This window comes from Cyrtonyx montezumae, unplaced genomic scaffold (assembly GCF_038088225.1).
Source record: "Cyrtonyx montezumae isolate F1298 unplaced genomic scaffold, pur_monq_1.0 scaffold_7, whole genome shotgun sequence".
NCBI lineage: Eukaryota > Metazoa > Chordata > Aves > Galliformes > Odontophoridae > Cyrtonyx > Cyrtonyx montezumae.
In genome coordinates, this window is record NW_027072078.1 from 2725857 (window position 1) to 2749260 (window position 23404).

Here is a 23404-nt window from a genome sequence, read left to right on the forward strand (position 1 = left end):
TATGAGCCTTTTTATACCCTTAGATATCACAGTGAGGATTATATGAGCCTTTTTACATGCTCTTTAAAACCCCGTGCCGTGCTGTTATAGACACAGAACCTTGTGGTTTTCATAAGATAACCCGCTGAGCAAATGAGTTTCTGCACATTAGCTACACATTTTCTCCAAGATCAGACCAGAGAGATGCATTGCAAAAAAATTAAAAGGTAAAAATCTTTTTTAAAGCGTGCAAAATTCATCAAAATGCAACAGTCTAGAAAGGCATACATACCTTCAGTCACAATGGTTGGGGCCTCTAACAAAATGAGTCTTTGGGCCACTCCAACAATGTTGGGCAGTAATAATTCTCGAAGAGCAGCAAGGTTATGGATATCCAGGGCAGTAAATGCGAAGCTTCCATCAGTAGCAATCTGCTGCAGCTCTGCACTGTCAGCATTCAGGACCCCAATGCTAAACGAAAATATACTAGCTTGCTTCACTGCTAACAAGCCCTCTCGGATATCATCGCTAGACTCTCCACCACTTATCAGCACTAAGATCTGAGGCACAGCTTCCTCTATCCTGCTGCCTCCTGCCTGGGTGAAGAGGTTCTCCACCACATATTCCAGTGCTGCACCAATGTTAGCTTCCTTGCCACCGCGGAAACTGAGTGCCTTCACGGCATCCAGAACATCCGCTTTTGTGGAGTAGCTGTTCAAAGCGAACTCAGTTCTGGGTTGATCACTATACTGCACCACCCCAATGTGTATTTGCTGAGCTCCAACTCTGAGGTTTTCAATCAAATTTACAAGGAAATCGCGTATGGCTTGAAAATTGACACTTCCGATGTTGTTTGATCCGTCAATAAGGAAAATAAGGTCAGCAGACTCTTGAGCTTTAAAAAAAGAAATGCAAAAGGTGAAAGCATTAAAATGAGTGATTACATGCAGTTGTACAGTGTTCTGACATGTTTCTTGGAAAACCAGTAAGAAACACGAAAATGAGAAAACAAAACGTGTTCAATGAGGAGGTGACATTTGCCTCTTAGTTCTGCATTCTGATTGAATACGAGTTCTGGCCCCAGCTTTTGCTCCAGGGTTGGACACAACCTGAGCTCATGGCTGCTGTCCCATGGGCATCTGTGCTTCTGACACGTGAGGAGAAAACTCAGCAAAACTCTAGTGTTGAAAATCTAGATCCACTCCATCTGTGCCCTGTCCTATCAAAATATTTGAATAGACAGAGTCGAAAGACATGGTGGATTTTGGTGGAGGTTCACACTGAAGATAGTGGGGGATGACTGTAACATGAGGGGCTTTTCCTCATTGTAGTCTTCCTTTTTTTAAGAAAAAGCCATTATTTACCTGTTTAGATGTGGGAGAGACAGAAAGTTTCAGCCTCTCTTTTGCTGTTCTGCTCTTCTGCTCTTTAGAAACAGTGGCTGAGTGTATTGGCTTTTCCCATCATGCGTAAATATTATTTGATACGCAATGGTAAGAAACAACTCAAAAAGTTTTGGTTGCTGTTCTTGCTCTGCAATTCTTTTACCAGCTCTCCAGCATGTGCACAATGGTATTTGTCCATCAATTGGACCCACGCAATTGTCCACACAGATGCTGTCTTGTGTTAATCGCTTTGCACAGATGCATTGATTATCAGTAGATATGTCTGATCTGTGTTTGTTTGTTTGTCTGTTTGGTTTTTGTTGTTGTTGTTGTTGTTTTTCATATGGACACATCATATTCAATCAAGGAATGCAGAATCAGGTTAAAACGGTGATGAAATCAGTCATGACACAATTATCCAACTCTATTTGTCGTGACTATACCCAGATGATCACAAGCATCTGCTGAGAATTATACACACACCAAACAACACTTTTATATGGCATTAGCATTATTGTTGAGGGGGAGGCATTTATTTTCTGCGAGACTTACCGAAGCAGACCCAAAATGGCCTGGTGTCTGCCTTTGCTTCTTTTGCTCAAAGTGACTTTACCATCCGCAACCTGTAGGCATTCAGTGTGTAGGGGAAGAAGACCCCAAACCATGCTCAAGCAGTTCCATGCTACCATTCTCCTATCTTATCAACAAATCAAACTTCAGATCATTTGCCAGCGACTGAAAAGCCATGTTCAGAAATCTGGCTCTCAGCTTTTGATAGATGAAGGTGAGCCCGGTAGCAAAGCTGGCCCACAGCTTAGCAGAGCCAGGAATAAACCTGCAGGCATTGCAATGAGCATCATGCATCTTTTTTTTTTTTTGGCAACTGTGCAGCTGTTTTTCTAGTAAATGTTTTCATGCACCACAATGCCACCAAGAGACTCAACTGTGTGATTCCAGCTCTGCAAGGAGTCACCATTTCAGTAGGCCAACTCCACAGCCAACACCAGCTTGGAGGACACCAACACGGTTCAGAATTGCAAAGAGCTCTGGGATTCTTTCTCATTGCTGAGTCAAGAGCTGTGGAAGTGCTTAGGGTTGGCTTTACTGTGCCATTTGTGGTTAGGATGCTCACGCTCTACTTTTAGGGAAGAGAAATCTCAGACACAGCGGTGTTTTGGATACCCTGAGGAATGGCATTTCAGATATCAGTGGGCATCATCACATCATCACAGGTTAAGAAACAACTGATATGAAACAAGTGTGTTGGTGTATGGGAGCTGTTGAATCATGGCCTGAACCACTGATTGATCACCTGAGGTGAGCACTGAGGCAGCCCAGGAGCACAGGTGAAGGCAATATACCTGTGTGACTAGGAGTGTAGTCTGGCTCCACCTCTCCCAGACCCCATTTAAGGGCTGACCAGCAGTGGGCTAGGATCTCTTGTTGGAGGTGCCTCCTGTGTGGAGCTCCAGGCAAGCCTCAACCTTCAGTGACAGGTGAGCCCTTCCTAATTTATTGGGTGTCTTTGTACCATCTGGATAGTCCATTCAAAAACATACCATCTATCTTCATTATATTGTGGGGGTAGCATTCATTCAGGGCATTTACCCTACAGTTGGATAATTTGTCATCACCGTAAAAACTCTTGTACTTCAGTGCACGTTTATGGAACAAGACGGTTCTGGAGGACAAATGAATGCATGCTTGTTACACAACTAAGCAAGAAGGATCAGATGAGACAGACAGTTCAGGTTTAATGAATATACCAGGGCAAATTCAAGGCTGACTTTCATACTTACTCCAGTCAGCTCTGGGGACTGCCACAGACCAACAGCTTTGGTACTTTATACTGGAAATACTATGGGACTGGTTGGTTTTCTTTCACATTGCTTCTTTGTATTCAGGTTCATTTCTGGTGTAACATCCACGGTACTTCTACACATAGCAATGCTACATGGAGTTAACAGCTGAACAGCCCATTTCCTCAGCTCTTAGGCAAACTATAAATTGCACCGTGCTTTGCACACCACATACTGTCATGCAGTGTGGCATCTTTTTACATATTTAATGATACTCCATAGATAGTTTTGTCTCAGTGCACTCTGCATGGGCTGTTACAGTAGGGTTAGCTTAAATTTTGCGACGTAAGAGGAGATGGGAAGGCTCACAAAGATTCTCTGAGTAGAAATGAGCTTTGAAATACTTCCTGATGTACATAAAGTGGGAATTTGCCTTTAAAGCTTTTAAAGAAATATCTGAGACTTGGGATGTCTGCAGAGCATGGGGTTACCTGCTGGCATGCCTCAGAGGACAGCCAGCTGTCAAAGACAAATTCCCCTATTGGTTTCAGCAGCAAAGCACTGTGGCCCTTCCTGGTCATGATGCTGAACAGCCTCTGCAGTGCTGTCAGCACATCATATATGGCATTCCTTTGACACGTGGATCAGCATGTTTTCCTTAGAAATTGTGACTATTACATCTTCTTTCTGGGGGAGCTGCTTTCCTTCCCTGTGGCTTTCACGTGACCTGGGTATTTGCCCTGTCAAACACTTAGCACAAAAAGAAAACCAAAACAGCACATGTGAACACAGCCTGTTTGTGTCGCTCGGTGTCATGCAGTGATGGAGAGCACCCAGTGGGGCGGCGTGAGGGTTAATCAGACAAGACAACACAGAGGATTAATGTTACACCTCATCACACTGCCATTGCCTTACGTCACCCCACAAGCTAGTGACCTTCAGATGGAGTCTCAGGAATAAAAAGAAAGGTTTGATCTCTTGGACTTCTGTTTTGAAACACAACAAAGCAGCTAGAAGGCCCTTTCCACCCTGCCATTTCATAAACAAGAGAAGGGATGGAGGAAGGCTCTCTTATCTTTTCCAGGCAAATTCGGTCCTCAGCTTGCAGTCACTGTGGATTCCTTGAAGCCAGTACAGAATGCAGAGAAGTGAAAGAAGGGTCTGGTGCCCCAGCAGGAGGAGGAAGTCACCGGCTTGGAATGAAAGCAACTGAGTGGCATGGTAAAATGGGACTGTGAAACTGCACGCTTTCTCCAAGCAGAGGAGGAGTGAGGTCTGTGGGCTGGCTGAGGTGGAGTTCTCACTCAGCCTACTCTAAGTGAGCACTGTTTTTACTATTTTCAGCTGAAACAGGAAAAATAACGGGACTTTCTAGAATCCCCCCACGCTATCAATGGGAATACGGTCTCCCAGGGCCCCTCTGTATTTGCAGGGCTGTGTGGAAGCTCCATCTTCCAAACCTAAAGGGGCTATATGAGGTCTTGGGGAGGGGGACCGAGCCCTGGCATGGCAATGCTGTGCTGCTCCAGGACATGGTGACATCTCAGTCGTGATATCTGCAGCCCCGGGGTCCCCTGCACAGACATCATTACAAGCTGCCCCACCAGCTGCAAGTGGACATCCCATGTCCCCACAGCCAGCAGGGACCTGTGCAGCCCACAGAGGGCTTTGGTTCAACACCATCAGAGCTGATGTGTTTCTCTCCTACTTCGGAAGTGGAAGGGATGAGGCAATTTAAGAGCTCTGCAGAGGCCCTAAGCTTGCGTTTCTGTGCAGTGAGTGCAGAAGGATGTCTCCCAAATCTCACAATCTCCAAAATTCAAAAAATCTCTCCCCCCCAAAAAAAAAGCTAAAACAGAACTTAAAACCAAAATCAGCTACAAACTGAGGGAGTCCAGCGCTGGGATCCACTGCCCCTGCACTGCCTCCTGCAGCAGGGAATTTCAGCTCTGTTTGCAAACCATGGCATGCCCCAGGAAGTACAGACACAGGGCCATAAGTTTCAAACCTTTGTTTTTAAACCTCTGACCATCCATCTAAGTCTGCCCCTACAAAGGCTTCACACAGTGCAGCACCAGCAGTCGCCATGCCGACGGGAGCCACCAGCATGGCCAGCATAGAGCGCAGCAGTTGGCCATTACCTGTGATGTCTTTAACCAGTCCTTTGGCTCCAGCCCTTTCTGGAGTCATGGAGGTACGGACACTTGCCACTAAGTCTCCAACTATGCCATGGAGAGCGGTAAAATTCTCTAGGTTGAATAGGTGGGTATCGAAGGGTTGGCTTGCTATTTCCTTTAACTCCCCTTCCACCGCATCCTGCACGCCGACCGCAATCATGTTTACATGGGCCGATTTAAGGACAGATGATGGCAGAGCCACATCATCCTGGGATTGTCCGTCCGTTAACACTATAATAACCTGGGGGACGCCTTCACTCGCTCTGCTTCCAGCAGCTTTAGTGAGATGGTTCTCGATTAGGTACTCTAATCCTTTTCCAGTCTTGGTGCCTCCCCCCAAGTAAGGCATATTCGCGATATGGGAGAGCACGTCTTGGTTAGAGGGGTACGTGTTTAACTGGAACTCTGTGTGTGGGTTTCCGCTGAACTGGACCAGTGCAAAACGGAAATCATTTCCTCCCACATCTAAAGCCTTTACAACATCATACAGAAACTCTCGAACGAGCTGGAAATGCTCCTTCCCAATGCTCCAAGAGGAATCCACTAGAAATATTATATCAGCCACGGCAACGTTTCTGACAGCTTTAAAAAAACAGATGGGGTTTAGGATTTTCTAGCAGTCAGCTCAAGCATTCCTCCTCACCCAGTGCCGTGAGCTCCACTCCAAAGGGTGCCGGCACCTCCTAAAAACCCAGCAGCTCCCTGCGGGTTGGTGGCAGCGCTCTTCTTGCATCTCCCCTCCACTTCCCACGCTCATACGCATGCAAGGAGGCCAGAACAGCCTTGCCCTGGAGGAAACCCACTTGGGGCCACGCTGGAGCAAAACCCCACATCCCGCACCCCGGCCACGCAGAGTATCCTGGAGGTGGCTGCCAGCTAGAGACATGCTGGGGAAGGTCCAGGCTCCAAGGTCAGCCTGGCGGGAGTGGAGGAGCAGGAGGTAAACCACAACATACCATTGACATGCACATTGTAAAACCAAACTGTGAACATCTCGGTGCGAGCGAGTGGTGTGCTCGTGGAGGAGTGTGGTCAGTAATGGGTCTCATCTTACCTGCTTGCTGCTGGGCACCAACTGAGCAAAAGCCTGAGAGCAGGAGGCCAAGTATTGCCACGAGGGGCAAATGTCGGTGCTTCCTCATCGTGTTCTTTGGTTTTCCTTTCTAATTCTCCTCGTTTCAAAGCACCTGATGTGAGACCTAAGGGAGAGGGAGAATGGGGTTAATAGCCTGGTTGTTATTAAATATCTAATCGTTAATGACTGCGGGTTATTTTTACACATCCTCATTGTTAATGAGTAGTGGTTGCCATCCCGACACCTACAAGAAGATGTCAGGGCAAGAGGTTGTGTGACTGTGGTGGTCCTGTATGGAGCCAGGAATTGGATTCGATGATCCTTACTGGGTCCCTTCCAACTTGGGATATTCTACACGTGTGCCTGGACTAAAACAGATGAGATGGGATAGAAAAGCCAAACCATGTGGTTTTATCGTGCTCTGGTGATGTTTTGGTAGGGAAAAATGATTTTAGTCCTGGTCAGGATCTTTACTGTAGAAAACCAGCCACTCCCACCATTGAAGCCCACCCACCACTGTGGGGCGTAGGTGGCTTTCTTCTTGCCTATACTGCCCAGGTGATACTGAGTATATTGGCAAATGGTCAGCCTAGATTTCTGCTGTGATCATTAAACAACCAGAACTCCCAAAATATCTGGCCACATTTTCCTCACCCATGGGGCTCTGGTCAAAACATCTGGGCAAAGCACTCTTTCTTGCTGCTGCTGTTACTTGAGTTTTTGCAGAAGGCAGATTCTCCTGAAAGCCCCTCTTTGCCTCAGTTCACCTTTTCAGCTCTCCCAAATATACAAATGGAAACTTAATTATCTCAGGCCCAAGCAAGCCATGTGTTCTGGCTATACAGCAAAAAGCCTTTGGACTCCCTCAAGCTCGCAGCCCCGGTGGTGGAATAGCCTTGTGCTGGCTGATCCCATTTTGGAAAGGTACCAAGAGTAATATTTTAGGTGCCGGAGCCAAAATATAATTTATAGATGTTTCTTATCTTTGATCCACCTGGCAAACCTTCTGAAACAATGCCTCCTTCAGGAAAGCTGTGTATCTGTTGCCGTAGAGATGGACAATTTATTATTTAACCCCCACATCCAGCCTACAGAGAAGAAACCAGCTCTGTGGGCTTGGATATGAAAAAATGCTTGCTTCACTGAGAAAATATCCTCCCAAAAGGGAGCATGGTGATATAATGCTTCTCGTTCCCCAGAAGGAGCTCAATTAATTCAAATGAGCCAAAAGTGATTCAAATACACTGGGCTGTTAACCGGGTCGTCGCTGAGAAGGAAGAAAATTGATTTTCTCATAGCCATTGCTGCCTGCTCCATCAGTCGGAGCAAATATGAGAGACTCAGAGAGTTAAACAACCTGCCCTTTTAGGGAAGCCTTGCAAGATGCATGAAGGGCAAAAGCTGGCACAGCCAGGAGCCTTGAAAGAGGGAAGATCTAGGAGCTGGGATCCAAGCTGGTGCCCCACTCCTGTTGAAGAGACGCATCTCAGGGCCACTGGAGCCCTCAGTGGGCAGGATGGACAACACCTGCTGTGTTTCCCAAACCGTGGTGTCACCCTGCTCCTTCCACTCATTTTCTGTGCGTTAAAGCTGCGACGGATCCTGCTCCTTCTCCAGGGAAGGGGTGTGCAGTGTTTGCCCCTCATCACCAGATGCTTTGGTGCTTTAGCTCTTCTTGCACCATTTGCAAAAGCCCTTACAGGGTAAGCCAGGCCCTGTCTCTTCTCCTACCTTTGTGTATAACAATAATAAGACCAGGTGGAGAGCCATTTAACAGCCACCCAGAGCCAACAGCTAGCATGCAGGATTACTTAAGACAGGACGAGGCTTCCCTGTTATTGGCAACTCTTCAATTAATAGAGGCAACAGCTGTAGCTGGGGTATCTCTATCATTTAGTCTAAAAAACTGCCTTGTTATCTGGCCACCATCCACCTCCCCAGCTACTGGAGCCCAAGTCAAACCTCCCAGCGCCTCCAGTGACAGAAAACCTAATCTACTGGACACTGCCCCTGATCCACACCTCGATATTTTTCTCACAGGGATGGGAAGGCTAGGCAGCACCCACAGGACACTGTGAGATAACCTTGCTGGAGCAACTCTCAGTCTTGGGTTTGTTTGATTTGATCCAGACAGCTTAGAATTAGGATGCATTTTTCAGGCAGTAATATGTTGGCTGTTCTTTTTAACTACCTTCTGTTCTGTTTTAATCCACAGAGGGTTCCAGATCTACTTCCAGCTCTCTCTGTATTTTTGGTTCCATGTAAGCAGAGAGCCCTGTTGATTAACACAGCCACATTATTCCTTCTAGCATCACACTCCCAAAGCCATCCTAACATCCCAGTAGCTGAACACACTGGGTTAGCTAGAAGGAGAAAAGCAGAGAAGTGTTTGGGGACAGGTGCCTGGTATCTCCTAAAGACTGACTGACCACTCAGGGAGAAGAGGAGCATTTAAGTACAAGTGTTCCCTACCAGAGTTCCTCTTTATCCCCATCCACAATGCAAGGCAGCTGTGCTGGGTGAGGAGGTGGATATGGAGAGGAAGCAAAGGCACTCCTCCATCTGATAGAGCACGTGGTAAGTCTCTTGCTTTGTGGAAGAGGTGGCTGATGTGATTTTTGTTGCTTGGGTAGGTGCTGCTTGGTTTGTTAGGGCAAGATGGATGATGTAATGTGCTCTACTTCATTTTCTCACCCTGATGTGCTCTTCCTAAAGCTCTCACTGGCTGCAGAAGCTGGAGATGGCTCCAGCTAGTAGGAGGTAGAAGACAAAAAAGCAGGGAATGTGAATTTAAGGCTATTTGCTTTAATCTGTGGTTGCTGACAGGTGTCTGTCCTGCAAATGTATGCTTCTGGTTTACTATCTGGGCAGGTTATTTTCACCCTGAACTTATCACTGATTTTCTAAATGGACTGCTTCTAGGAAAGCCAAGGACTTTCTGAACTGCTAAGGAATTCTGGAGGACCTCTCTGTCAATAATTCTTATGTGATAAAACGTTCTGTTGTGGCGTTCAGTAATCTGAAGCTTTTATGTATGCCTCGAATTGGTGTAGTGCATGGTGACCTCTTGCTGCAACAGCATCCCCTCCATTTCATCAGAAGATATACATCTGCTACCAATAATGCTTCCAAAAGGCAACCGTTTCTGCCACTAACACGATGATTTCCTTCAATATTTTCCCCAGCAGCTATTTTCTGCAAGTGTGCAAGTTGAACATCACACGTAATTCTATGTTAGTGTGGGCACTTCAAGCTTACTTGCTATGAATTATCCATCTGTGTGTGCTTCCCTCACTGGAGCGTAATTAAAATCGGTGGAAGCGCAAAGCAGATGAGTGGGCTTTAAAAAGTGAAACATAAAAGGCAGGAAAGAATTACTCCAGCTTTTACGTATCGCTTTGATTCGTTGCATATGCCTCTCAGCTGGGCTGGCTGGCTTTCAAGGGGAGGGGGGAAGTGTCTATGGCTTTGGTGTATATAGGAATGCAATGCGTGTCACGTGTAGATGAGGACGGGTGCTGGCCAGCCCTTGGGATGCTGTCCCAGACCAAGTTACACGTGGTCCCATCTTCCTATCCAACCTTAAGGCTCTTCCCCAAAAATCCCTTGAATAAAAGCAATTGTGAGGCCCTAAATCCCCACTTTGTGTGTGTAGGGTGGGTCCCTATTTTTTGGAGGGCTTCCCTTAACGCTGCAGCCGCTTGGCATCGATGGCACTGGAAAAGCAAGGGCTGCTTCTGAAAATGTTTCTTCCCACCAACGCAGACCCGAGCCTTACAAGGAACCCAGCCCAAAAGCATGGAAAAACCTCCTGCTTTTGCAAACCTATTCAGTTCAGAGCAGCATTCAGCAGAGCTCTAGGGCTGCGCTGCCTTCATATCATACCCGGCATGCCAGCATCTCATATGAATCACATATTCATTTCTGCTCTTATAACCATGCAATTGGCTTAAAATCTGCTTGTTTTTACCCACCTAAAGGCTGAGACTAAAACAGAGCAGTTAATAAGAGGAAAGGGAGTATTTGTTGAGGGGGGAGAAATAAATAAAAAAATGAGGATACTCCCTCAAAGATCAATGACTCTTTATATAGAGTAATGTAAGCCTCCCCAGTGCCTCTCTGCTCAGACAAATCATCCCCTTAATGTGGAACACAGAGCACTTAAAAAAAGGTGGAAAAAGTGATGGGCACGTGGGCAGCGGGCTGGCCATGATTCATGCCATGCCAACCAAAGCCTGGCCCTGCACAGGGCAGGATTGTCCCCGTTGCAAGTTAAGCACGAAAGCAACGAGGGATTAATCTAAAGCTGGCCAGAGCTTGCAATGATGCAAGGAATAGGATGTTCCCGGACAGGCACGTCTCAGAAGTCAGGAGGAGCAACAGCATTTCTCCACTGAATGCAATGGGGATTGGGTTAGCTAGCCCTGAAGGCAAGAGGAGATAACGCTTTGAATGGAAAACTGCAAGCACATTTCAAAACTCACAAAGGGGTTTGCTGGAAAGTGGAGAGGTGCAGAATGAATGAATGAATGGGCTGGAACACATGGGGCATGCTGCCCCCTGCTCCTGTTGAGGAGGCACCGCATCTGCCCCCCTCTAAAGAGGGAAACCCTCTGAAAGCAGGGTAAATCTGTTCACGTTTCTATCCAGCAGGGATTAACAAGCCTGGTTCCTACAGTCCACGCTGATGAGTGCTAGGGAGGTGTGCAGTCACATTCCTGCTCTGTCCCTGTGCCCTTGGGGATGCTTTGGCCACCACAAAACTCCCAAGCTGTTCGGTTACACCCTAACAACAGAGCTAGTTGAGCATGGCAATTATCTGACCATCCATACCGATGTATAAGGTTTCTTTTTAACCAGTCAGGAATGGGATAATGCCAGAAGTTGGGAAAACGCAGCATCTCTCCCCTGGGAGCCCCCAGGGATGAGCTGAGAGTTTCCCTTTTGCGCCTGCTGGAAGGAAAGTGGCTTTGGCTACCTTTGCTCCAGCCCCCCCTTTTGGTCTTTGTGCCTGGTCAGGAAACCAGTTTGGCCACGACCGGGCTGGGGTTGGGAAGGGAGGGCTCTGCAAAGGAGAGAGGGTGGTGGGATGTCTCCTCCATTAGTCACTGTCTCGCTTTGGTGAGAGCGTTGCTGCCTGAAACATCTAGGGGAGCTGAGGGTGAAGGGAAAGGGGACGTGGCTTTGTGCCCAGCACAAAGCCCTTCTCTTAGGGAGAAAAGCTAATGTTAGCCAATCTCCCTCTGTGCAGATAATGGGCCATCACGGGGGACAATCCAAGCAGCAGGACCCCCATGGAGTGGGCAAGTCTTCGGTTGGTGCATCCCTCCTGTCCTAGGGCAGGAGGCACTAGAGCTGCCTTAAGCACACCCAGAACGGGGGTTCACCCTGGAGAAGAGGCACTGAGTGCCCCCTTAGGTTGCTGCTATCCCTCGCGAAGCTTTTGCTGGGTCCCACGCGTGCACCCACCTTGCCTCGCCCGTGCCATCCCATAGACCACGCATCCCAAGAGCAGGATCACCAGCAGCACGCCCCTATACGCCTTTATCGGGACTCCTGCTCCACGGGCACCCCTCCTGAGCAACTCTATTCTCCCACCCCACCAAGCCGCTACACCAAGCACCCGTCGAGGAAAACCCGCTGGGTGATTTGAGCTTTAATTCAGTTCTGTGCTCCCCGGGGCATCCCCGTGCACCTGCAGTGCCCCGGCTCTGCACGGAGGCTCCTGGGGGTGCCCCCGCTTTGCAAGCCCGTTGCAGCACAGCTTCTCCCTGCGGAACGAAAGCGAAAAACGCAGCTCTGCGTTCCCCCGAAACGCTCTGAACCCGCTTCCCCCTTAAAAAAAAAAACAAAGCATCGGCCACGGAGCGCAAGCGGCGGCACTTACCCCTGAGTGAACCCCCCCTCCCCCGGATCGGTTATCCCGGGGTTCTCCCTCTCCGAAGCACCTTTCCGTGGCCTCGCCCGGTGCCGCTCAGCGTCCCCGCTTCCCTTCGCCTTCCTCGGGGTGCGTTGGTCCCCGGCAGGCGGGGTCTGAGCGGGGCCGGGGGAGGCTGCTGGCGAGGGACCGCCGGGGGCCGGCCGCTGCAAATGGGATCCAGATGCTGTGCTCTGGCGGCGGCGGAGGGGCTGAGGTCAGAGCTGCTCATCGCACGCCGTCCTCCCTCCCTCCTTCCCACTTTCCCCCTCCCCTTTGCTCCCACCCCCCCCCCTCCCCCAGCCAGAGCTCCCCGGGGATGCCTCCCCGCGCTGCTTCCCCCTTCCCAGAACGCTATTTCCTTATTATCCATAAGGGCAAATAAAGCTGGGTGGCGGATTATTTTAGTCGCACGCCTTTCAGTCGAGAAGGGCTGGGCTTGGATGCTCGCGGCAGCCAGGGCTCGCCAAGGGCCATACCAAGTTACGCAGGGCTCCCTCGAAGCACTTTTGGGATGCTGGAGAGCCCGGCCGAGCCCTCCCCTCCGCTGCGAGCATCGTCTGAAAGAGCCTCTCCAGGCAGCATCCCATCGGATGCTGCGGGAGAAGTGGAGGTTATGTTCCCCACTCCCTACCGCCCCTTGGGAAACCGACATTTGCCCCTTAGGCTGTATTTCCTAACGCACGCAGCCCAGAGAAAGCTTTCTAGAGATGGTCTGAACGGCGCTGCTGCATCGGTGGGATGAGCGAGCGAGCCGTGATTTTGTCTTTCACCTCTGAGCCGTGAATAACTACCCTTAACCTTCCAGTAAGCAGCGCTAAGCAGGTTTGGGGTTTGCTTTCAGTCCTCTGCCTACCGAAATTAAGCATCTCAGTCTGCTTTGGGTTGTGTCCTTGCAAGGGTTTGGTGTGTGGAGACAGGAATTCCTATTTCTTGCCCTTTCTTTGGTCCGTGTGAAGCCGGAGTCACAGTCGTGCCCTGGGAATCAAACAGTCAAACTCTCTTCCGTTGTTTCAAACGGGGATTTATGATGTTTGCTCTAGATCTTGTGCTGTTCAAAAGACCAACCCCATTAAAATAAAATAGCTGGAATGCTTTGGGGAAGTGCCGAGGTCTCAAAACGCTGCAGCAGCTCGTTCTAGCGGTGGTTAGCAGCACACACCTCCACTCTGAGGCACAGCCCAGCAGGTCCAGTTGGTTGCCACCAGTGAAAACCAGTGCAGTACGGGGACAACTGGAGTTTGTGTGACCGCTGCTTCAGATAAGCCTTCAAGAAGCAGTGTTGAGGGGGGAGGATATCGTGGTGATGAGGGGATATTTGTAAGTGAATGGCGAGGGGTGAAGAACAAAGCGCAGGAAATGTCCGGCTATCCCAGGGCTGGGGGGTGAGGTTTAATTTCTGTCTTTTCAATCAACCCCACGGCAGTTTGCTCTCTTTTCAATTAGCAAAGCCCCGGTATTCCCCTGCGTGGGCGATGGGGAACTTGAGCTCTTGCCCTGCGGTCCCAAAGGAGATCGCTGCAGCATCCCAGAAGGGGAGATGGGGACGCCCAGAGGGACAGGCTTCGTCTTGTCCCCAGCCATCTAACAGCCCTGTCTGGTTGTTGGATCGCAATTTCTAGAGACAGTGAGGGAGGGCAGTGACTAAGTTTAGCGGGATTTCCTCCCTGGTGTATTAATAACTAGACGTGCTGAATGTGATGAGTCAAGGAGAGGGTTTTCAGGAATTCTCTTTCCACCCGCAATAGGAAAGGCCCTGCGTGCTGCTCCCTCGCCCTAATGCAAAGGTATCCACCCTGGAATAAGGGCCTCAGGTCCTTCTGAAACTCAACAGAGGGGCAAAATTCTGCAGTTCTTTTCTGGATATCCACGAGCAACAGCTCTGCCATTTCTACGTGCAATCTACAAAACGCACCGTGGGTTCCCTTGGTGTAATTCACACGAGCACGGTGTCACAACCCGCTGGAGCCTGGTGTCCGTGGCAAACTTTGGGCATTGCACTGAATATCACAGCATGCGATGATTGGGGCAATCCTGAAGTTGCTGCACTTTGGGTTCAGCAGCCGGCTGTGGCTCCATCCTTGAGCACCATCTGCTGGCTTCTCCTCCAGGGGCTATTTGGGTGTCCACCAGGCCACAGCTACCTTTGTTCCCTCAGATATTGCCTGCTCCTGCAAAGCAGAGCTGCTGCTTACCATCAGATTGTCAAGAGAAGCTTGTCTCATCCCTGGAGGTGCTCAAGTCCAGGTTGGATGGCAACCTGGGCGGCATGATCTGGTGGGGAGCTGGAAATGAATGATTTTCAGGCTCCATTCCAACCAAGGCTATTCTATGATGATGGTAAAATTCATGGCTCCCACCAAAACCAAGGGTCGCTCTGCTCTTTTTCCACCACCAACTCAACCATCTGTGCCATGGTTGGATGTGTGGGGTCCAGCCATGTTTGCTGCTTTCGAAGAGTTGAGGGCTGCTCTGCTAAAATTGGGGATGGGCATCTCTGGACAGGGCTGCAGGTTGCATCTGGATTCTGCTTGCTGATAGATGGTTTTCATTGGCACCAAAGCATTTGCCATTGCTTTTTTCCTAATGCTCCCCCCACAGCCACAGCCACCACCACCCCAATTAGGGAATCCAGGAAACATTTTCTGAGGCTTTGTTCTGTTCTGCTGTTCTCTGCACTTTCTGCATTATTATTATTATTAATTTTCTTTTTGTCTGCCTCTGTGCTAATGTCTCCTGAGGCGTTTGTACCACTTCTGTTGGCACCCCTGGCTTTGAAGCAGCTGGAGGAAAAAAAGGCAGGAGCATCTCAACAGCATGCAGGGAGGGAAACACAACTGCAAAATCTCCATCCCATGGGGCTGGTTATCTCCTGTGTAACCAGAAGGAAAATCCTCATGGAAGAACAACTTAGGAATCCCTTAGAAACGTGCCTGTTCTGTCACAATGTTTACAACTGATGCTAATACTGCCAATAATTCACAGTGATGGGATAAGCCCAGCAGAAGTGATAAAAACAAGCCTATGGGCTGCATGTATGGGTGTATATACTCTTAATCCATGCTTGCATGGACTATAGGGGGAGATAATAACTCAAGTGAAGAAACCTGGCGCCTGCCTAGCTGCAGCCTGCAAAAAGACACATCCTGCTGCAAAGAGCTTTCCAGTGACAAGGAACAAACTACTCTCAACTATGTAAATACTGCAGATGCTTTCCCTCTAAGACAATGCACAGCTTGGAGGTCACTAAACTGTAATGTGAGCCACGGTGCTCGTCTTCTAGGAAAGAAGCTCACTAAGCTCTTTCTCAGAATAAAAGATGCAAGTCTGGACATGGATGCACAACGCATTTGGGCCAAAGCAAACTGTCACAATGGGTTGCTCCCATTTCCTTCCATGGATGCTTCCAGGCGGTGCCTCTCATAAGAGATGCTACATGGGAGAGCAATGAAGATGTAAAGTTTGGTATAGATGTACCATGTGAGGTGGTCTCCACGGGGGCACGTTCTTGTTAAAGCCCTCTGCTACAGGGCACGTATCAGTTCCAGGCTGTGCTGTGTGCTCTCTCACTTATAAACTTAGGAGGAGCTGACATAAACAGTCTCATCGTGGTGAGCGTTTTGTTTGGAATCGACGTTTTAAAAAATGCACACACAAAATAAAACAGGAAATGGCATGTGTGTGGTTGGGATGTATTTATCCCTCGGGGGCTTGTCGAGCATACGGAACAACTCGTGCTCGGGGCACGTCTGAGCGCCTGGAGATGCTGCTCTAGCAGTGATGTAAAAGTGGTGTTACCACCATGGTACTCGTGGCTTCAGGTTGAGATGGTGAGGCCAGAAGATCTTCTGGAGCATGGATATGTTGCCTTGGCCCAGAGCAGTGCGTCTGTCTGCAGGAGAGAGGCATCAGCAGTCTATCCTTCATCCAGGTAGCTTTCTTTTAATGAGGTGTCAGTTCATTAGTGCTGCTTGAATGCCAAGATCAAACCAGAAAGTGGAACTGGCTGCAGTAACAAATTAGGATCTCACATTGGTTGGGAAGAGCAGGGCTCCCTTGATAGAGAAGTGCACGAGTGGCCCCGCTTAGAATAAAATGGGGGGGAGGGAGGGGGGAAATAATTAGGAAACCATTTTTTATGAGGAATATAATGCTGCTTTGGTGAAATCTGTACATTTGGCAAGTAGATCTAATTTGTCGTTTTGCTGAGGAAGCCAGGTTGGTTTTACAGAGCCCAAGGAGAACCCGGGTCCCTTTTGGGGACCACAGAGTGTCTGTGAAGGCTCAGGAGGCTTTTAGCCTCCTCACCACAGCTGGAAGCATCTCTTAAGCACAAGGCAAACCCTGCAGCTCTGAGCATTTCCCCCCGAAAGCAAGTCTCCTGGTGCCCCTGGTCATTCGGGGCCAGGGATGGCCCTGGATGTGAAAGATGGACCTGTCCCCAGGCAGGAAGAGGTGGGGACAGCTTTGCGTGGTTACTGTTGCTGTTTACCACCTTCTCCAACCGCTCGTGGCAGAAGAGAGTGGAAAAAAGACTTCAGCACTCCCTATAAAACGCGGAGCCAGCAGCCCTGCCAGCCTGACTAACGCGTCGTCCATCAAATGTTTCATTCATTCATTCTGCAGATGGATGCTCAAAAATCGCGTGGCTCGCCCCAAGCAGAACAACGGCACGCTTTGTCCCTAAAAATACCCAGCAGGGAGCCACCTGTAGGCTGCAAGAGAGCCGGAACGAGGGTGGATTTTATGGGACCCCTAGGGGTCAAATGGTGGAGTGCCAGCAGAGCCTGGAGTTATTTATGGACCACAGGGGACCAGAACAACTTGGCTAGGCATCCTGTTCCCATCCCTTGGGGACAACTTGTTCTCTGCTTGCCACTCCCAGGGTGGAGGTACATGGAGAGACTGAGTCTGTGGCAGATGATGCACCCGAGAGAGGTGAGTTGTGCCATCACCTCCTCCACCCCGAAGAGAGAAGATAGGTGCCAAGAGGGATTGGGATGATGGTTTCAGTGCGTGGTCCTCTGTCTAACCTCGTCCTTTGACATCCCACCCCGAGAATGGCTCTAGGATTGAGGATCCAGGCACTGAAGAAGCCTGGTGGAAGGAAGACCTCTGCTACCTGCTCAGGGTGTGAGTCTGTATCTATCTCTGGGAGGAGGACAGAGAGAGATCTCTCTTCCAAAGAGAGGGGATGTCAATGTCTGAAGAGCCAAGCTAACCACCCTGTAAGCATCTTGCTGTCCAGACAAGAACCAGAGCAAAGGAGAGAGCTAGAGCAGAGAGCAGCGATGCCAAAGGGTTTTGTGGGTCTGAAGCACCATCTCAGTAACCTGATCTCGTCCTCAGCTCTGCAGCAGTGAGGCTCTGCTGGAGCAGAGACGTGCAGTGATGTTCAGAGTACAGCACGTCCGTGGTTCCTGCTGACAGCAGCATGTTCTCGCTCATTTCTCACTTGATCTATAGCCCCGAGCAGGCTGCCACTAATATCCTCTAGCTGTGCGATTGAGGAACCTCTGCAGAAAACATCTGGCCACCAAGCTTGCCCACTGACCTGCTCTGCATGTCCTGGGATAAAACTTGATGCTCGTGGGCTAAATGGAAGTGCGCTGCGCGTGAAATAACACCTGTCTCAGGTTCACAGCTGGGGAAGATGCTAATAGCCAGAGGGAGGTGACATCGTACCTGGCAGGGAGATGTCCCCTGAAGCAGCAGGCCTGCTTCATTAGGCATTGGTTGCGTAATCAGGTTAATTAATTCTGTGTGTGCTGCTCCCTTAAGGCTTGCTTCTGAGGCTTGTGTGGCTTGCAGATGCTGCAGGGTAGGCCTGGATGTTGTGCAGGCCAAATTTTCTTTGGTTTCTAACAGCAGGAGAGATTTTTACATTATATGGCCTAAAACACTCCACAGAAATGCCACTTAGGCCTAAGATGAGGAATATCAAAGGGAGAGAGGAGGAGATTTTTTTTTCCTCTAAGAGTCCAAGCTTGGCCAGACTTCACTGCAGTCATGGGACAGCAGTTGGGATTTTCCTTCTCCAAGAAGAGAAGGAACAGGGAGGAGAAAAGGAACTGTAAGCACACCCTGGGGGGGTCAGGAGAGTTTTCCGAAGGCAAAAAAAATAGAAGCACCAAACTCTTAGAGTTGGTGTTTGTTTCTTTGCTGTGGTTTAAGCTTTTGGGAGGGCGCCTCTCTCAGCGGTACCTGGCAAGAGAGCTGTGAAAAACTTGTTTACGAGAGAGAAATACACAGTGCCTTCAGCTAAGAGGAAAAATCCCTCTGCTTTGTCCCCATGCCGAGGTCCAGCTCGCTGAGTGCTCAGCCACATCCCCCAGGCAATGCCACACACCATCAGCTTTGGGATGCACCCACTTTGGGATCGTGGCCGAGGTTCACTCCCACTGGACAGAGTAAGGGGGGGCACTGCAGCACCCAGATCTTCATTTATACCCCCAGGGTGGAATGCTATCCCCCCAAAGCACAGACAAGGGGCAGCAGTGGCTGTTCCCCTGGCTGCAGGAGGGTTGAGGATGTGCTGTGACTCCAAGCCAGCTGAGATGTGCTGCTCCCTGCCAACGCATGGGCCCAGCTGGGGATTCCTAAACCAGGAATCTCCTCCCTCATGAGAGGAGGAGATGTGGTTAATAATACCAAATAATAAAGCACTTCTCCCGCGCACTCCTCCCAGATTTACTGCCTGTATTTTTTGATGGACTCCACAAGGTGGCACAAGGAAACCGGAGCATCCCCGAGGTTATCCCTTCGCTCCAGCAAACTGGAAGTGCCCAGCAGGGTGAGGTGCAACACTTTTTACAGTTGGGTGCTTACAGTTTTTTGTCTGCTGCTCCCACCCCCGTGGTGATGGATGTCTTCTCTTTCCCTGGGCCAGCCTGGGAGCTCTTCTGATGCTGGGCACCACTGTCAGAAGCACCAGCAGGAGAAGAAACTGCTGCTACAGTCATGTGAAAGCTGGTTTTGATTTTAAGTGGGGTATGCTTTCAGGCTGGAATGGGCTGAAAGTTTCTTTTCATCACTGCAAGTTCCGATGTGGTTGTCATCTGACTTGCCCCAATCACACATAGGCAGCTCTGTGGCCTCTAGTTTCCCCTTCAGCTTGCCTTGACAGCAAAAGAAAAGCAGGTGATGGTCATCATCATTACCGGTGCTGTTCTGGCATGTGAGGAGGTTGTTGGTGGACAGATGACTCTCAGTTCATCTCCAGCAGCCCAACCAGATCATTAATATCCCACAGAGCCAGTATAGCTTTTGTGATGTGGTTCTCCAAAGAGGGGGCTGAGGGGAGTCTTCATGGCAGCCTGCAGCTCCCCAGGGCAGTGGGCAAGGCCCCACACTGCCGAAGCTCAGGGAGCTTTGGGACACTGCTCTCAGCCATAGGAGCTGGGTTTTGGTGCTGCTGTGTGGGGCCAGGGGTTGGACTCAGAGACCATTGTGGCTCTGCAGCCCAAAGAGGCAGACAGGGAGGAACAGCACGGAGAAAGCATTGGAGCCAGATCCCAGCTCAAACCTACTCATTAGCTGCTTATTAGATGAGCAGGGAGCATATCTCTGGCTGTTGCATCCCAAGGGGTGCCGCTGCGAGAGGTTGTTTTTCTTTCAAATGAAATGTGCTTTCAGGCTGGGATGGGTTGAAAGTTTCCCTATCAATCTGAAGAGCCCTGCAAAACAGCTCTGCCTCTCCTCTGCTCAGGGCACCTCACTCTGCTCCCTGGATGAAGGCCACCTCTCTCCAGCACAGAAAAGAGGACAGAAGTGCTGGCACTGCCCAGAAACAGACAAATGGAAACTCATTAGAGAGGAGATCGACCAGCAGCCCTCCGCATGGCCAGCGGGGCTCTCCTTACATGACCTTGCTGGGAGAGGTTCACAGCTCCATCCCGTCCCTTTCTCTGCCTCCAGGGTCTGACAGGGACAGCAGCAACCCAAGGGCTTGGGAGTCAATGCTAGACACCTTCTGGCTAGAAAACGCAGAGTACGTCTCGAACAAGGGTGAGGAACAACTGGGAGAGCTTCATGAGGGCCTGGGGACGACTGTAGTCCCAGCAGCTTCAAAATGGAGCCTGGGGCAGGCCAGTGGGCTGAAAACAGGCTGCAGCTCGGGGATGGTGGAAACAAATCCCATGGCCTGCACCCAGGCCACCCAGCTCAGGTACTGCCAAGCAGTTTTGTCTGGATAAGGATGGAGATGGATGCTTGGGACCAGTCAAAAGCACTGCCCTGCTAATTGTTTGCAATCTCAATGTCTGTCTCTTGGGTTCTTCATCCTCATTTCCAGCATTTACCCCATCGTATTTCTGCCCTGATTGTCTCCAGCCAGCCAAAAACATGCTGTCCTGCTTCATGCCCTTGCTTAGGTTAAAGGCAGACAAATCTCTGAGCACCTGGTCAGGTCTGGGAGTGCCAAAGTGCTATCTCACACAGGAGCAGTTTACTGGGGGGTAATAGGAGAAATAAAAAGAAGTGCAATTATCTCTTCCAACATCTATATAAAACAAATGGAGCTATTGTCTGAAAACATCCCATGGTGTGGGCACACACCTGCAGTTGGTGTGGGTGGCAGAGGTGTGCCACAATGCTTGCCAGCACAAAGCACCCCGTGAAGGTACTGGAGCCCGGGGGGGACAAAATGAGACCCTTTGTAATCAAATGTCCTCCTGGAAAATCAACTCTCAGAAGTTCTGACCTTAACAAATCCTGGGGGGAGAGGATTAGGAAAGAGCATCCTCTTGGAAGGCTCAGCATAGAGGCAGCTAGGTGCACCAGCATGGTCTTGCCTCGCTGGAGATTTTGCCTCCTGTGTTTGGTTTGCTTTTTAGGTCAACACCACATTCATCACCATTGCCAGCAGGACCAGGATCTGGCTGAACTGCTGCACAAAGAGCCTTATCTTACCACTACACCCCTACTTCCTCGTGAGTAACCCAGGGCGGGGTGAGAGTCATCCCTCCTGAACAAGAGCTTGTTTTCCACCATAGGTCCCTAACAGCCCTCCGAGAGCACGAATGGCCGAGTCATGGCCCTGAGATTATTCCTCTTTACATCCAGATTCCTCCAGAATTGTCCTGTAGGTAGAAATCCCAATCCCGGGCTAGTATACCCTCCTGGGGAAGTGTCCTCGCCCCAGCCATGACCATGCAAAACGCTGTGAAGTCACAGCACTGGCTCTGGGAGCCAAACGGGCTCGTTTTCTGCTTAATGACTCAAAAACTCATCTCCCTCCGGGCAGAGCCAAAATAAGCAAGTTGTTTGTTTGCTGGGGTTCTGTTTTGTTTCTGAATTCAGTCAGCGATGCACATACCTTGTGATTGTGCCCCACCTCTGAGCTGCTAACTGGGGGAATCCGAGGAAAGGCTGATTTTAGGAAGCTCACACTGCTTGGTGGTTCTCCTCCACGGTTAAAATAGCAAAAGCCCTGCTGAGACTCCCCGTGCAGAAAGCTCCTCACGGAGTTTTGGCTTGGGATTTCCTCTGCTCTTCCTCTTCACAGATAGAAAGCCTTTCCTAAGCTGCTTTTAGACTTGAGTGATCTTATTGGCATCTCACCTTGGGTTTTCTTCAGACAAACTGAGTCCTTTGCTATCATCCATCGTATGGCATCGCCTCCTCAGCATCGTCTTTGAGCAGGCTGGCAGTGATAAAGGATGGATGCTTGGGGTGGATGCTTCTTTACAGCGGTGTCAGCTTTGCTTTTAGCATGGCAGAGTCTCCTCCAGACTCTAGCAAAGCAGAAATAGGTTCAGCAGCAGCAGCCTGTGCCTTCAGACAGCCCAAAGCAAGCACTCTAGACATGCATAGACTCCTGCATTTCTCAGGCAATTAGCTTTCTAGAACTGTGTTTGCGTGCCTGAATGAAGTTCATTTTTGACCTTGGTAATTGTCTGAACAAGAACATCCAGTTGGTGTCCTTATCTGATTAACGTAACCTTCATCACATCTGTGTAGGTGCCCAGGGCCCAGCTGTGGGATTGCAGTCCCACAGTGATATAAATTATACTTGAGCATGAGTCCCCAGCTAATGCTAAAATGAGGGATCAACTTCACCCAGATCCAGGCTCTGACCCTAAAAGCATTTCTCAAACCTCATCTCCCAGGATGGGGAGGCTCTGTGCCCGCTTGCTGCAGCCTGTTAAGCCCAAAACAGTCCTGTAGCCCTGAACGTATCATGTTGCTGCTGGGTTGTAACACCTGTGTCTGGTGTGACCTTGAATTCGTGCTGATCTGAAAGTGATTAACTCGTGTTTGTTCAGCTACTGTTTACCTTGGTAATTCCTGGGAGCTGTCGAGTGACAGCCTTTGCCAAGCATTTTACCACCTCTCCACGGGGCAGTGGTTTGAGTTACATTTTTATCAGAGCAAACGTTCCCAGAGGACTAAATTCACTCCGATCATAGAGGAAATCCACAAGTTGAGAGCTGCTCCTGATAAAAAATTCACATCTGGTGGGATTTCCCCCAGCTAGATTTCTGTTAGGTGAGGGGCCGGGTTTCCCTTCTGTGCTGTTGGAGCTCAGAAGTTGCAGGAGCAAACTGAAAGTCCTCCTGTAGATGTGGGAAGGAGCAGAAACGTGTGCCACTCGAGGCTGAACCAGAGCTTTACTGGGTGCAGGACTGGCGTGGGAATGAAGGCAAGGTAGTAAACTGGGTCATGTTTTTGTGCATGGTTCTCTCTGCAGCCAATAAATCAGGTTGACAGCAGGATGCTTTAAACACGTTATTAGATCCATACTATAAAACATGCCTGGATGAGAGAGGTCACATTCCACTGCTCCATCACCCAGCCTAAAACCCTATTATGTCTGCACGAGCAGGAAAAACGCCCTTATATGATATACAGCTTCTACCCTAACGATGACACCACAGACATTCTTTTCTAATCCTGTGACCATGCTTATCTAATTGCAACCAATGTCAGAACATCATTTTTCGGAGATAATCAGCCTTGAGTGGCCATTTTCTTTAAGAGAGGCAGTTGGGGTCGTTCTGGTAGCCTCCAAATGAGACATGGTCACGCAATAACAGAATTTAACGGTCATATTAATAGACAAAACCCTGCAT

General features: G+C 49.5%; 1 protein-coding gene across 1 annotated transcript in view; it reads right to left on the reverse strand.

Annotated features, from left to right (window-relative positions):
• Positions 1-12592, reverse strand: part of COL6A3 (collagen type VI alpha 3 chain) — a 52374-nt gene extending 39782 nt beyond the window's left edge. Inside the window, exons 1-4 of the mRNA XM_065750972.1 lie at positions 12303-12592; positions 6395-6539; positions 5305-5922; positions 272-874 (exon numbers count right to left, since the gene is read on the reverse strand). Of these exons, the coding sequence (XP_065607044.1) occupies positions 272-874; positions 5305-5922; positions 6395-6482 (1309 nt within the window). The 5' untranslated portion in view covers positions 6483-6539; positions 12303-12592. The remainder of the gene's footprint in view (positions 1-271; positions 875-5304; positions 5923-6394; positions 6540-12302) is intronic.
• Between the last annotated feature and the right edge of the window lie 10812 nt (positions 12593-23404).